The sequence below is a fragment of the Sinocyclocheilus grahami genome, unplaced genomic scaffold (genome assembly GCF_001515645.1).
Source record: "Sinocyclocheilus grahami isolate Dianchi unplaced genomic scaffold, SAMN03320097.WGS_v1.1 scaffold17.1, whole genome shotgun sequence".
Lineage (NCBI taxonomy): Eukaryota > Metazoa > Chordata > Actinopteri > Cypriniformes > Cyprinidae > Sinocyclocheilus > Sinocyclocheilus grahami.
In genome coordinates this window covers 369,339-384,197 of record NW_015505196.1, presented here as the reverse complement: position 1 = coordinate 384,197, position 14,859 = coordinate 369,339, and the positions used below count along the sequence as shown (strand labels likewise).

General features: G+C 40.4%; 1 protein-coding gene across 1 annotated transcript in view; it reads right to left on the bottom strand.

Annotated features, from left to right (window-relative positions):
* Nucleotides 1–14,859, bottom strand: part of LOC107550592 (hedgehog-interacting protein-like) — a 46,182-nt gene that overhangs the window by 12,811 nt on the left and 18,512 nt on the right. The window contains exons 8-11 of the mRNA XM_016231898.1: nucleotides 14,642–14,763; nucleotides 12,788–12,911; nucleotides 12,116–12,246; nucleotides 9,260–9,344 (exon numbers count right to left, since the gene is read on the bottom strand). Of these exons, the coding sequence (XP_016087384.1) occupies nucleotides 9,260–9,344; nucleotides 12,116–12,246; nucleotides 12,788–12,911; nucleotides 14,642–14,763 (462 nt within the window). The remainder of the gene's footprint in view (nucleotides 1–9,259; nucleotides 9,345–12,115; nucleotides 12,247–12,787; nucleotides 12,912–14,641; nucleotides 14,764–14,859) is intronic.

Here is a 14,859-nt window from a genome sequence, read left to right as displayed (position 1 = left end):
TATGGCGTCAAAAGTGGGACAAAACAGCGCAAGCGCATGAACACAGCGCGCAAGCGAATTACAGTACTGTGCGCACAGTGACAAAGCTCGGACGTAAAATGTAAACCTAAAGAAATGGCAAATTCCAAACTTGAGCACAAAAAAAATTATTGTGTAGTGTACACACATCAGCACGCTACAAGGACAAATGACAAAACTGTGAGCAGAACCCGCACGCGCGCAGAACCCTTCACGCACAGGAAGTTTTGACAGTCAGGGGGCGGGGCCCAACGTATGCTTGTTGTGTTAACAAATGCTATTGGCTGCTGGCCAAATCCTGTATTGATTAGTTGCTCGTCGTCTGACTGGCTGTTGATTGGCTGTTGTTGGCCTTCTCCTGACGAGACAGAAAGCCGGGAGAATTGGAATTGGATGATGGCAGAGAGTAAAGAGGTAAGTTTTCTTTCTAAATGCCATTAAAGATATAGCTTTTAACACAATCGTTAACAAATCTAAATGTGTTATATATTTCCTTTTTTTTATTTTTATTTTTTTTTATTTATTTTTATTTTAGTTGGTTCATTCTAAATGGTCAGTGTCTTTCTTTGTCCCTGATTAATGTGTAAAACAATAATAATGATAAGCTGATGCCAACATCTACGACCTGTAATGTAGCTAGTTCAGTAACTTTATTTTAACTGTTTTTTCGTCGTCTTTATTCACAAGGATTTTGTTTGACCTGTTTTTTTTATGGATATTCTTCTGAAATGGCTAACCCAAGTTCCCCTTCAGGAACTAGAGCTGCGTCGAGTCGCTTTGGAAACGCCCTTGCGTGACCGCGTTCTGAAGCACGTGTCAAAACCGTCCAATGGAGCAGCGAGACGTCATGAGCAGGGTGACGTAAGCACCAGAAAGCATAAAAGCACATCCGGCCGGGCGCAAACCAGCTTCTGCTCTTCAGTAGCGCTCTGTGTATGTGTCTGTCTATTTACTGTTGTCTGTCCCTCGCGTATGAGGTGTGATTTGTGATTATGGGGTGTGTTTCGTGCATTCGCCAAAATAAAATATCGTTTGGCCAGCCTAGAAACAGGACGCTCGTCCTAATAATAATTAGACGAGCAAAGCGACTTCGACGCAGCTCGAGTTCCTGAAGGGGAACGTCTCTAGGTTACGTATGTAACCATGGTTCCCCGAGGGAACGAGACACTGCGTCTCTTTGCCATACTCCCTGCAGGCGCTACTTCATCGAAGCTGGTTTGCGCCCGGCCGGATGCACTTTTATGCTTTCTGGTGCTTACGTCACCCTGTTCATGACGTCTCGCTGCTCCATTGGACGGATTTGACACATGCTTCAGAACGCGGTCACGCAAGGGCATTCCCAAAGCGACTCGACGCAGCGTTTCGTTCCCTTGGGGAACCATGGTTACATACGTAACCTAGAGACGTTTGCATGTATGTAATTAAAATATTTAGTCAAATGTTTATATAACTGACTAGTGATACTTTACTAACAACCATCTCTTGGATTAATCTACCTTTCTCCTACGCCTCATGACGCTTTGTGTGAATTATGGGAGTGACACAAAAAGACACTGACTATTTAGAATGAACCAACTAAGGAAATATATAACACATTTAGATTTGTTAACGATCGTGTTAAAAGCTATATCTTTAATGGCATTTAGAAAGAAAACTTACCTCTTTACTCTCTGCCATCATCCAATTCCAATTCTCCCCGGCTTTCTGTCTCGTCAGGAGAAGGCCATCAACAGCCAATCAAATGACGAGCAGCCAATCAATACAGGATTTGGCCAGCAGCCAATAGCATTTGTTAACACAACAAGCATACGTTGGGCCCCGCCCCTGAGTGTCAAAACTTCATGTGCATGAAGGGTTCCACTCGCGCTTGTTTAGCTCTGCGTGTGCGTGCAGAAATTACTCGCGTGTGTTTAGATCCACGCGTGCATGCAGAAATTACTTGCGTGTGTTTAGTTTAGATCTGTACGCACATGCAGAAATTACTTGCGCGTGTGTTTAGATTTGCGCGCGTGTGTGGGTTCTGCTCGCAGTTTTGTTATTCGTCCTTGCAGCGTGCTGATGTGTGTACACAATCATATTTTTTGTGCTCGAGTTTGGAATTTGCCATTTCTTTAGGTTTACATTTTACGTGCGAGCTTTGTCACTGTGCACACAGTACTGTAATTCGCTTGCACGCTGTGTTCATGTGCTTGCGCTGTTTTGTCCCACTTTTGTTTTGTTTCGTTTTGCCATACACTATGTCCAACTGTCTTTGGGCGCGCACACGACTTCCGGTGCATGAGGTGTGTATGCGCTCTGGCGTAGTTTACGTAAATGGGTGTTGTCGCGGGAGGAGCAAACGACAGACACAGTGGGTGTGGCATCAGGCCTCGGACAGGCTTTTATTAACAGAAAATAAACAATGTGTCCAGAAAAAAGAGAATCAAGTGTCCAAAATAAACAGGGGATCTGGTGTCCTCGTCGTGCTGCGGGGTTTGTGAAGGGAAGGGCAGTGGTCAGGAAGGAAGGGTCCAGGTAACGGGCGGAGTCCGGCGGCCGCTCGTGCTCCCCTCTCCGGTCCGGGGCGCGAGGGGCAGCGGCTTCTTTCAGCGGCTTCGTCCTTCTCTCTGCCCACGGCGCTTGAAGGGACTAGAAGGCCCGGCATCCTTGCCTGACGGCCGTGTAACGGGTGCGGTTCTCGTCCAGACTGCGGGTCTGGCAGCTCACGACTCTGGCAGCACGGGAGTCCCTCTAAGCACCCCTCCTGGACCCACGAGGACACCAGCGTGCATGCACGGGGAAGAGACCGGTCTCCCGAGGAGAGGCGCGCTCTGCATTTAAACAGCGGCGGTGATGAGGCTCCATTCGGTTCAGGTGTGCCCCATCACACGCCGCCAGCCCTGGCTATTTCAGCGCCCCTCCTCTCACACGCACCTACTCGTGTCGGGAGCCTGGCGAAGGGCGGCGATTAAGGGACGGGGTGATGCTGATAATTAGGGGGAGGCAGCCAACTCGTCACAGTGTGTTGATATCCAGCCAAAGAGCAATCAACCATAACTTCAGGCGAGCAGGCTCAGAAGTTGGGAATACTTGGAACGTCACCACTCCCAAATGAGTTTGTGCGAGAGAATGTAATCTTTTAGTTTTAAGTTGGTTTGAACAATCCGGATAAGCGCAAGTAAGTACCATTTTGATTAGCCGTCGTGCCTACAATGACTGCGCACTGTGTAAACAATGAGTGACGTATAGGCGTGAGAGATCAATTCCGGCGCTTGCGTAAACTATGCCAGAGCGTGTAAAACCTCACGCATAGGATGCCGTGCGCGCCTAAAGACAGTTGGACATAGTGGTGTATTAGAGGTAAAAAATTATATAAATACTGTTTGGTTTCTCACACAAACCGATCGTTTCGTGTCTTAGGACATCAATGTGTCGACCGGAGCCGCAGGGTTTAATTTGGATTTGTCTGTGCATGTTTCTTTTACTCTCATAGATTTTGTTACCATTGCCATGCATTATAAGACTGATAGACTGCAACGGTTGGACTTAAAAATCATCAAATGTGTTCTACTGAAGAAACAAAGTCACCTACATCTTGGATGCCCTGGGGGTAAGCAGATAAACATCAAATTTTCATTTTTGGGTGAACTATCTCTTTAATCAATATATTTTATTTAAACAATTATATATTTTATTTATGAACTGATGTTCAGCTGTTCTTTTAAATAATAAATTTATTTTCGGATCATCAATCATCAGAGCTCAATAAACACTGGTCAGAGATGCGGAGATGTACCTTAAATTTCAACAAGCTGATTGCTCACTAAAAAACCTCCACAGATCTTGTTTTCAGGCCATTTGAAGTTTGATTTTGACAAAGTGGTGACACATATGTGTGCGTTGTTTGCTTTCTTTTTTATTAGTCTTCCCATTAACGCCATTATATTGTTCATTCAGACTGATTCGCGAATGCGGAGCACGCACAAACACAAAAGGCGGGATTTATCGCATGAACCAATCACAGCCGATCATAACCAGTCATATCCAATCATATCGCGAGGCACTGCCTCCTCTCATGTGACTTTCCCCCATTCATTCTTAATTACCCCACCAAAGCCACTGCATGCTTTAGGGTGTCTGTTAAAACTCAATGGGCTAAGGGGAGGCGAGCTATGCACAGTTGTTTCTATAGAGCTGGCAGGGATGCTTACCTCTCAGTTATGACAAGGGTTTGCAATTAAGTCTTATTATGTCAGTGTTTGTTGGAATTTGTTAAAAAAATTGGACCAACTGATGTTAATTTGGTAAAAACAGATGACATCAGGTTTAACAAACTGATTGACAATCGTTGGATGTCGGTGCTTTTCAGCATTGTACGAACCAACCTTGGCAGTGTCTATGTAAGCGAGTGGGATGTTGGACTTCTTGAGTACCACTGACAGCTTCAGTGACTGATGGCAGGAATAGGGTGGTAACAAGGGAATTGTGGCAGGATGTGCTGGGGTGTCTATTGGGGGTGCAGTTCCCATGCTCCCCTCAACCACTTTCAACACCCATATCAGGTCTCCCTTGTCTCTCATTCAGTTTTTTTTGTGTGTGTTGTTGTGACAGGCTGTTATGTTGTTAAAAAAACAGAGAGAGACAGAAAAGATGAGGGAGAGAAAGAAATAGAGATGGATAGTGAAAAAGAAAAAGAGGGAGGGACGGAAAGGAGAGAAAGAGGCACTCCCCAGAGGATTGGACTAACACTGTTAATGACGTCGGGGTCAGTGGCGCTACTAAACAGTTTGTATTACAGGCAGGGTGGCCGTGAAAACAACACCTGCTGCCGTGGCACTTGACAAAGACAGCTGGGTCAACAGGCACTGTGGGAATGTATCAGCTCTGTGAGGCCACTTGCATAAAACACAGAATGATAAATTAAAAGAACGCCCCAGCTTATTAGTTTAAGACTGTCCTGTAGCTTGAATGGGAGGTTCAACACATCAGCTGCACAACCTCTCTTTTTGTCCATCCAAGGAATGTTTGGCACAATATGCCAGCCATGATCCCAGTTCCCGTTCTACACTATCTACCTAGGAAAAAATCATCTACACTGGAATTGAGACATTTAAGTTTTGGGTGTTTTTAATGCTGTAAATGTGTGGAATCAATTTAGATGTGTTAAACAGTACTAGACACTTATTGGTAGTTGAAAACATAATTATTATGCCAAAATATTTAATAAATGGGGTGGGGGACTTGTATAACTTGGTGAATGATGGGTGGTCCAATTCTGTGGAAATCTGTGGTGCTTTCTGTGGAATTGCAGAATGGGTAATGACTCTAGTAGCTCCGAGCTTTTCTTCAGGAGACAGTTTAATATCTCTTGGCTTAACAGTTTCTTACTATCAAAGCTAACAAGTTGAGTTATTTGATGAAAGCAAGCGCACGGGTAGAGGAGTGAAGGGCTGAGGGGTGTTCAATGAACACAGCATAAAAAAGCCTTCATCAAGGCTCTCTGTGTGACTCCTCTGTCCTTTTTGTCATCTCTCGCTTTTGTTAGCACCTCTTTGTGGTTACATTGTATCAAAAAATTTACTGTGTATTGTAGCAGTAGGCCATTCAGTACCACCCCTAAGAGTCTTTGTCAAGGGGAGGAACACGGTTGTGAGCAGGAGAGATTTAGGAGAGACCGTGAAATAAAGGAGACTTGTGAAAATGGGGACCAGGAGAATGTGAGCACTTTTTAAAGTGTTTGTATATCCTGCTCTTGACACACACACTTAAGCCTAGAGGAATTTGTTACCTCTGTATTGCTACAGAAAAGTGCATCTAAATAACCTATTTGACACATTCAGCCAACTAAATCCAAAGTCATGGGAGATACACTTATATTTGTTTTCTTTCTGACATATCCTCAGGTCTGTGGTTCTAAAACGAATAAAGGTCATTTCAGAAATCACTCAAGTAACACTCAAACAATATATTTTGATGAGTTCTTCAAACATTCCTTGGTTTCTACTGAAATGTTGAGATGTTGTCATTCAGCTGTCAGAACAGACTGTATCTGCCAAAAGTATCGCTATGAAGTTCTAATTTCTGGTAGCTTACATGGGGTTAAATTTGTTTGCTGGGCTAAATTTTGCTTACAAGGAGTATGCCTACTGAGATAACAAACATTGCAACATTGCATATACTGGATCAGTAAAAAAACTGAATAAAACTGAGGATGTGCGTCAGTTTGTATTTAATATTACAGAAAAACCAAATTATAAATAGTTCACTTACTGGCATCTTCTCAGTTATTGCCACCAGCCAATAAACAATCCTACAGTCTCTCTCTTGTCCACATTGGACATCGATACATGTACATTTCAGTGTGCGGTGGCTTATTTATTATTCTACCATTCTAGATGGGTGCAGTCATCCTGGTGAGGTTTACTGCAACATCTCAAACATTTGACTTTCATTTGATATGATATTCTATGATATATTTTATGCTTTCTGCCCTACCCCACAGTTCCACAACCCAAAAATGCAACGTGGCAGATCATATTCCAAACACAAAGAAGGTATTTTGAAGCCCTCAGCCCTAGCCAGAACGCAAAGGTTAAAAGGTGCAGAAAAGATGTAAATGTAGATACTAGAAATGTAAATGTTGGACCACCCCATTTGACAGTGCTAGTCACTCAGAAATGTTATATCCCCTCTTTTATTTGGTAATTAGATCACAAAAACTGACATGATATATAAAACCGTGAACCCAACACCACAGGTCCAACAGACTAAACAACTCCAATCAATGGTGGAAAGAATTGTTCTTTGGAAAAATGCGGTAATGCCAGAAAACATAAATAAAGTAAGTTTGAGGGGCCTTGTTTAGGAGACTCATGGAAACATCTGTGGTAATTAATAGCATTAGACTTGGGTGGCACTGTCGTCACCTGGGTATACAGAGCCTCACAAAAATATTCAGACCTTCAAGCAATTTTCTCTCAATCCTTGCTGAAATCCTACATACAAATATTGGTTTCTGTGATAGTTTGCATACTGATTCAATACATATTGTGTTGTATTTTTAAAAGTCACTTTTTACAGTAATGACAATCTTTATTTATTTATTAAATGTGACATTGGCTCATTCTTCCAGACAGATTTGCTGTCTGGAAGATATAAATATTTGAATTGAGATCAGACTTTGACTAGGTCATTGTAGGGCACTGACAATTTTGTTACTGGAATTTCTGTAAATAGTGTTAATACGTATTCTTTTTTTATTCTAACAAGATAAAATTTCCTGTTGATGAAACACAGCCCCCATGATGCGTTCACCAACATACTTCACTGCAGGTATAGCGTACACTAAGATGTGGGCAGTGTTAGATTTGCACCACACATATTGCTTTGAATCTAGGCCTTATCTGGAGCACAACTGCAACAGGGCCACTACTAAGGCAAGCTTCAGATGTGCCGTCTCGTGGTCCCTTATACCTCCCAGTGTTACAAAGAATTTCTTATCTTATAACTGACTGGTGCACCTCTATGTAATTCTTAGAAATTTAACTTTGTAGCTTTTCAAAGTGATCATAAGCCTTTCTGCTTCTTGTTTGAATGGAGAGTTTTGAGGAACAACCTAGCCAGCGTCTGGATGGCTTCCACATCCAGAAAATTGAACCTCTCGGATAATCACTTGATTTGTACTTTACCTTGGAATGCTTGGTAGTTTTCCTTTTCACAGCCTTCAGTCCTCACTTAAATAAGGATGCATATTATAAATGAATTTTTTTTTTTTTCAGAATATGGAGACATTTTTTTCATGAAATGCAATTCCTCAGAGGCATATGACTATATAAACTAAGAGTTGATACTATCGCAAGGTGGATTTATTAAATGTGAGAATGCATACAACAAGAAATTTCAGCTCTTTCAGTGCTTTGACATATCACAGACTAAATAAGCACATTTTAAGTGTAATTTTCATTTGTACTTCAGCAAAATTCTAAAAATTGGTTAGGATCTGAATAATTTTGCATGTACATAATCTTTGAATCATTTCACCTGATAATTGAGGGTAATTTATATAGCCCTCATTGTGTAAAAAGGTCCAGTAAAAGGACTTTGAATGGCGTAGAAAGCACAAAAACAAGTTTCATGAGGGATTGGTTTGAATTAGAGACTTGACAGATCTGCCTGTGCCTATTGTAATGTCCCTTTTTTTCTGGAAATGATATATGATCTATTAAAAATGCAAACACTTTTGGCAGTTGTTACGTGGGAATTCATATGCTCATTTCTGATAGATGATATGCCTTTCATATGCACTTGGCTTGGTGAGAACGACATATTTTCAAGATCTATCATAAAAGTGGCTTTTAGTGGCGTAAAACACACGGGTTAAATTACGCCATATTGAAAAAAGCCCACTAGCATACAGAAATGATTAAATCCTTTAACCAACTCCATTCACATGTGCTGAATCTCTCGCCGTGAACTCGTGCACATGTATGTCAACTGGATAAATTTTGTTCAGCCACAGATTCGCCAGCATATGAACGTACTCAAGGTTCTCAAGGAAAACATTCCCTCTCTTGAAGACAGGTGTGTAAGTCCTGTCAAAGCAAGGAAAACACCCAACCGATGACCAAACAGGCTTGCTAGTTAACCAGCGCTGTGTCCGAGCCACCTTGACTGTGTTGGTGTTAGAAACACGTTACACTAACATTTGGAAATGGTATGCTTACTCTCCAATTATGGCCGAGGTTTGTGTTGGCTAAGACCGGCAGTTGTGTGATGATTTGTTTAAGGGAAGCTAGAGTCCTTGTGCGTGTCTGTGAGTGAAAACGAGTAGTGCTTTAACAGGATAATTCATCCACAAATGAACATTCTGTCATCATTATCTCACCCACAAAAGAAAGATATTTTGTAAAACGTCTTAGTGTTTTTGTCCACACAATGAGAGTCAACGAATGTTGTTTTGGACCCCATTGATTTTCATTGCATGAACAAATCCAGTTGTAACATTCTTCAAAATAACCTTCTCTCTCTTGGTATGAACTAACCACGCAGATGTTCAAACTATAGCACGTAAGAAGAATACCGGGGGATGTTTTGTAAAGTGGAATAAAAATGGAATTAATTACGCGAGTTTCAATATTAGCATTGCTCAGCAGTAACATCACATATTTCACATGCGAGCAATGAAAACGGAAAAACAGAGAGGCTGTTGCATAAACTCCGTTGTATACAATATGCTGCTCTGTGTATTCGAAGCTCAACGCACCTTTTAGGGTCCACCAACTTGTAGAGTTTTCCGTTGTGCGACTGTATCGCCGTGCTTTTGCTGGAAGCGAGGATGTAGACCTCACCTGCAGAGGAAAGAACACATGTAGGTCTTTCAGGGATCTCATTTGTCTTCTCTCATCTTCCTTCCTTCCTACTCGTTGCACTTGACACTGGTGCATGAGAGGGTTTCGAGAGGGGCTCATTAAATCGTCATGCAAGTAATTTAATGAGGAGCAAGCTTGCAGCACTGTGCACAGATTGTAAACATGTGTCAAGAGACTGCCATGTGGGTCTCCAGTACAGCCTTCCACTGAAGCCCTCTTACAAATCAGCAACAAATGCTATCTCTCCCTCACAGAGGCCCACTCTTGGCAAAGCACGAGATTTATTCTCTGTCACACTTGACCTGGTGTTTGGATTCGAGAGTTTATGTTCCCTGTGATGCACTGAGCTGTGGGGATATTACATGGTGGCAGAGAGTACAGCCTAGCAGCAGTGAGTGGGCATAACTTTGATTTGGCGAGGCACTGTCGGAGGGGCTGGTGTCAAGTTCACATAAAAATGACCCCCATTACTATTCCAGTAAGCCAGAAATCAGTTGATATCAACGTTGAAAGAACAGCTAAGGAAATGGAGGAGATTGTGCATGTAAACCCTATATGCTGACAGATTGCGCTGACCTTTGATTTCCAATTGTACCGTCTGTTAGCAGCAAAAAAGAGGAAGTAATCTGTCAGGAAACTAAAGGAGTACTGTGTCATAGCAAAATGTTCCTTGGAGGAAAGATATTTGAAAATGGGAGGTAGGACAAGGGATTGGTTTTCTTTCTGTTCTGTATCATTCAGATGATTCTTGGATTCGGGAGCCAGTTTTTTCTCCTTCCTGTGACTACGGTATACACATTCTAATGTAAAACAATCGCTTCATTAGACCTGGCCTAAACTTTTTTTTTGTTAGTCCTTTTGAGAAATGCCTGTAGTTACACTACTGTTTAAATGTTCAGAAGCCTCTTAGGTTTACCAAGGCTGCATTTATTTGATCAAAATACTGTAAACACAGAAATATTGTGAAATATGATTACAATTATATAATAAAGTGATTAAAATAAGAGTTTTCTATTTTAATATATTTTTTTAAATGTGTATTCCAGTCTTTGGAAGTCATTCTACTATGCTTCTTATTATTATCAATGCTCATTTTTGTGGAATTTTTTTCAGGATTGTTTGATGAATAGAAAATTATAGCTATGTAAATGTCTTTACTGTCACTTTTGATCAATTTAATGCATCCTTGCTGAATAAAAGTATTAATTTCTTTCAATTAAAAAAATAAAAAATTAACAATGTATCTTCTGCATAATATAGTTTTAAACTTGACAGAACCATGAATAAAGGTTATGACAGAAGCACACAAAATTTGCGGTGAAACGAACACACAAAGTTTTTTGAGCACTGACCCGATTCATCTTCGCCAAACCCCAGGATGTGGCCGACCAGCGAGGAACCACAGGAACTGCTAGTACCAAGACAAAGAGGCTTCTCTTGCCACGACCTGTCTTCTGAAGGCCTCTGCAGAATTCTGAAGTTCCTGCAACGATCATGAAGTCAGGGGTTAAAAATGTCATTGCTCTGTCTACCCAGCAGACTTGAGCGAACATCTTTATTTTTTACAAAAAATAAAATTACATGACAAAACATCAGGCATAATTTACTGCTTTGGATTTCCAGGAACAATTTACTTCCTACAGTTTATCTCTCACTGTTGACAAAATATGCAGGCTGATATTGAGGATGAATTATAAACCTGTGTGAAGTGTGAAAAACATATACCAGTGGCCCATTGACCTGGCAGGAAAACTGCTATCAATTTACCCTGAAAAAGCTATTTTTCTTCATTGGGGTATGTGGCCAGTGTGTGTGTTGGCACAGCCAATAACACAGGAAAGATGGCAGTTTCCATTCGCAGTTTAACAATTACCACAAAAAACCAAAGAGGAGCAATATGAAAATGGAAGTTCAATATCTGTTTTTTGGAAGCATAACTATTCAGTTTCTCTGACTGTTCAAGGGATATACCAAGTAGTTTTGCATAATTAATAATTCTAACATCATAAAGTAACACAACATACCCATTTTTGTCTCCAAATACATAACTTCCATAAAGTCTTCTTGACTGGCATCCCCGGTAGATGAATCCACCAACTGGGACGGCACCTTCATTTGACCCCAAATCAAACATAGATGGCTCATTTTCTGTGGGCAGACACACGAACAACTCACCATCAAGAAAGAAAAGCAGAGCAAGGTAACAAGTCGACATGTGGTTGTACATTTTATGAGTTTTAGGTTATTTTTTACCTTTTGAGAAATGCCTGTAGTTACACTACTGTTTAAATGTTCAGAAGCCTCTTAGGTTTACCAAGGCTGCATTTATTTGATCAAAATACTGTAAACACAGAAATATTGTGAAATATGATTACAATTATATAATAAAGTGATTAAAATAAGAGTTTTCTATTTTAATATATTTTTTTAAATGTGTATTCCAGTCTTTGGAAGTCATTCTACTATGCTTCTTATTATTATCAATGCTCATTTTTGTGGAATTTTTTTCAGGATTGTTTGATGAATAGAAAATTATAGCTATGTAAATGTCTTTACTGTCACTTTTGATCAATTTAATGCATCCTTGCTGAATAAAAGTATTAATTTCTTTCAATTAAAAAAAGAAAAAATTAACAATGTATCTTCTGCATAATATAGTTTTAAACTTGACAGAACCATGAATAAAGGTTATGACAGAAGCACACAAAATTTGCAGTGAAACGAACACACAAAGTTTTTTGAGCACTGACCCGATTCATCTTCGCCAAACCCCAGGATGTGGCCGACCAGCGAGGAACCACAGGAACTGCTAGTACCAAGACAAAGAGGCTTCTCTTGCCACGACCTGTCTTCTGAAGGCCTCTGCAGAATTCTGAAGTTCCTGCAACGATCATGAAGTCAGGGGTTAAAAATGTCATTGCTCTGTCTACCCAGCAGACTTGAGCGAACATCTTTATTTTTTACAAAAAATAAAATTACATGACAAAACATCAGGCATAATTTACTGCTTTGGATTTCCAGGAACAATTTACTTCCTACAGTTTATCTCTCACTGTTGACAAAATATGCAGGCTGATATTGAGGATGAATTATAAACCTGTGTGAAGTGTGAAAAACATATACCAGTGGCCCATTGACCTGGCAGGAAAACTGCTATCAATTTACCCTGAAAAAGCTATTTTTCTTCATTGGGGTATGTGGCCAGTGTGTGTGTTGGCACAGCCAATAACACAGGAAAGATGGCAGTTTCCATTCGCAGTTTAACAATTACCACAAAAAACCAAAGAGGAGCAATATGAAAATGGAAGTTCAATATCTGTTTTTTGGAAGCATAACTATTCAGTTTCTCTGACTGTTCAAGGGATACACCAAGTAGTTTTGCATAATTAATAATTCTAACATCATAAAGTAACACAACATACCCATTTTTGTCTCCAAATACATAACTTCCATAAAGTCTTCTTGACTGGCATCCCCGGTAGATGAATCCACCAACTGGGACGGCACCTTCATTTGACCCCAAATCAAACATAGATGGCTCATTTTCTGTGGGCAGACACACGAACAACTCACCATCAAGAAAGAAAAGCAGAGCAAGGTAACAAGTCGACATGTGGTTGTACATTTTATGAGTTTTAGGTTATTTTTTATGAGTTATGGGTTATTTGAGCTTGAAAATTCAAATGAGTTAACGGAAATCATCTGCATTGTTTAGATAACTAAATTAAAAAAAAATTTTTGTCCAAACTCGATGTGTTCAATCACCATCCTACATGTGTTGCAAAGTTGATTTATCCCCATAATAACAGTTTTCTTTGTTTGTGTAAGGGATATCCATGTTTACCACAATCTGTCAAGAGACCATTAGCACTTCACACAGGCTGGTTTTAATTAGCTATTCCCCAGACGGTTATAAAAACACTATGTAAACTTGATATGGAGGGCTATGTTCATTTCACTAAATGTCCTTATTAAGCACTGTTAAGTTCACATTATAGCTCAAATAGATTAGGAAAAGGCCACGAGAGAAAAGGGTGAGGTAATCCTACAATTACTATTGAGTGTTTGTGTATATTTGTTTAAGTTTGTATGGCTACAAAGATTACAGCAGCTTAGGGAATGGCCAGTACTATAACCTTACAGTCGGAGCCCCGTAAAACAATAAAATGTGATTTAATGAAGTAAGTCATTCACCATGGTGATGGTTTAACATCGTAAATGGCTTGGAGTTTGGGGTAATTTGGCACACTTGCGAGACAATCTTTTTGGGGTTTAAATGCATTGGCTGGGAGAGAGCCATATTTGTTTGCTGCCAATGCGTAAGGAGGAGTACGAGAGAGCCAATCCATTACTTTGGCCATAGGAAATAATATATATTCACTTCTGGTATTGATTTAGGGGTCTTAGTCAGCACGATTGAGAGATGGACTGCCATGCTGGTCGTTTTGTGTTTCAACAATGTACTAAATGACCATATAAACGCTCTTCGACAGCGATAAATTATACAGTTGTTCATATGCTTGCAAGTCCCCAGGGATTAAAAGAAGCATTTTATATTTAAAGTGTGTTCTCACATTATGAAACGAGAGTGTTGTAATGGTATTCTTGAATAAAGCGTTGATCGGTTTGTACAGAAGGTCTTAAATCATTTTTGTGGAACGGACCCCCATTCCATCGAAGACATTCTGTTCTCAGCATAAAAGCTTAACATTATTTCATAACCAGTACATGGAGGGAGAATTTAATGTTTTGTGAAATACAATACAGGAACTTCTTGAGTGGTTGCCTGGTTGGAACTATTTGGCTTGTAGAAAAGCCTTTTTGCTTGTACAGTAATCCATCATGTTTTTAGAAACCAGCCACTTCTAACAGACATACCGTAGTCTTTCCCTTTGATAACCTGTAGGATCCTGCCTGTTGTCGTATTTTTGCCAACAGTATCTGTGCACAGGATCAGCAGACTCCCATTGGTGTTATGAAACGAGAGTGTTGTAATGGTATTCTTGAATAAAGCGTTGATCGGTTTGTACAGAAGGTCTTAAATCATTTTTTTGGAACGGACCCCCATTCCATCGAAGACATTCTGTTCTCAGCATAAAAGCTTAACATTATTTCATAACCAGTACATGGAGGGAGAATTTAATGTTTTGTGAAATACAATACAGGAACTTCTTGAGTGGTTGCCTGGTTGGAACTATTTGGCTTGTAGAAAAGCCTTTTTGCTTGTACAGTAATCCATCATGTTTTTAGAAACCAGCCACTTCTAACAGACATACCGTAGTCTTTCCCTTTGATAACCTGTAGGATCCTGCCTGTTGTCGTATTTTTGCCAACAGTATCTGTGCACAGGATCAGCAGACTCCCATTGGTGTCCATGCGGAGCTTATCCACTGCACACCTAGAGCACAAAATACCATTTTAATGCATTTTGCAAGACAGCAGCAGTGTAAACCACACTGCTACTTGTTATATGACACTTTATTTAATTATATGG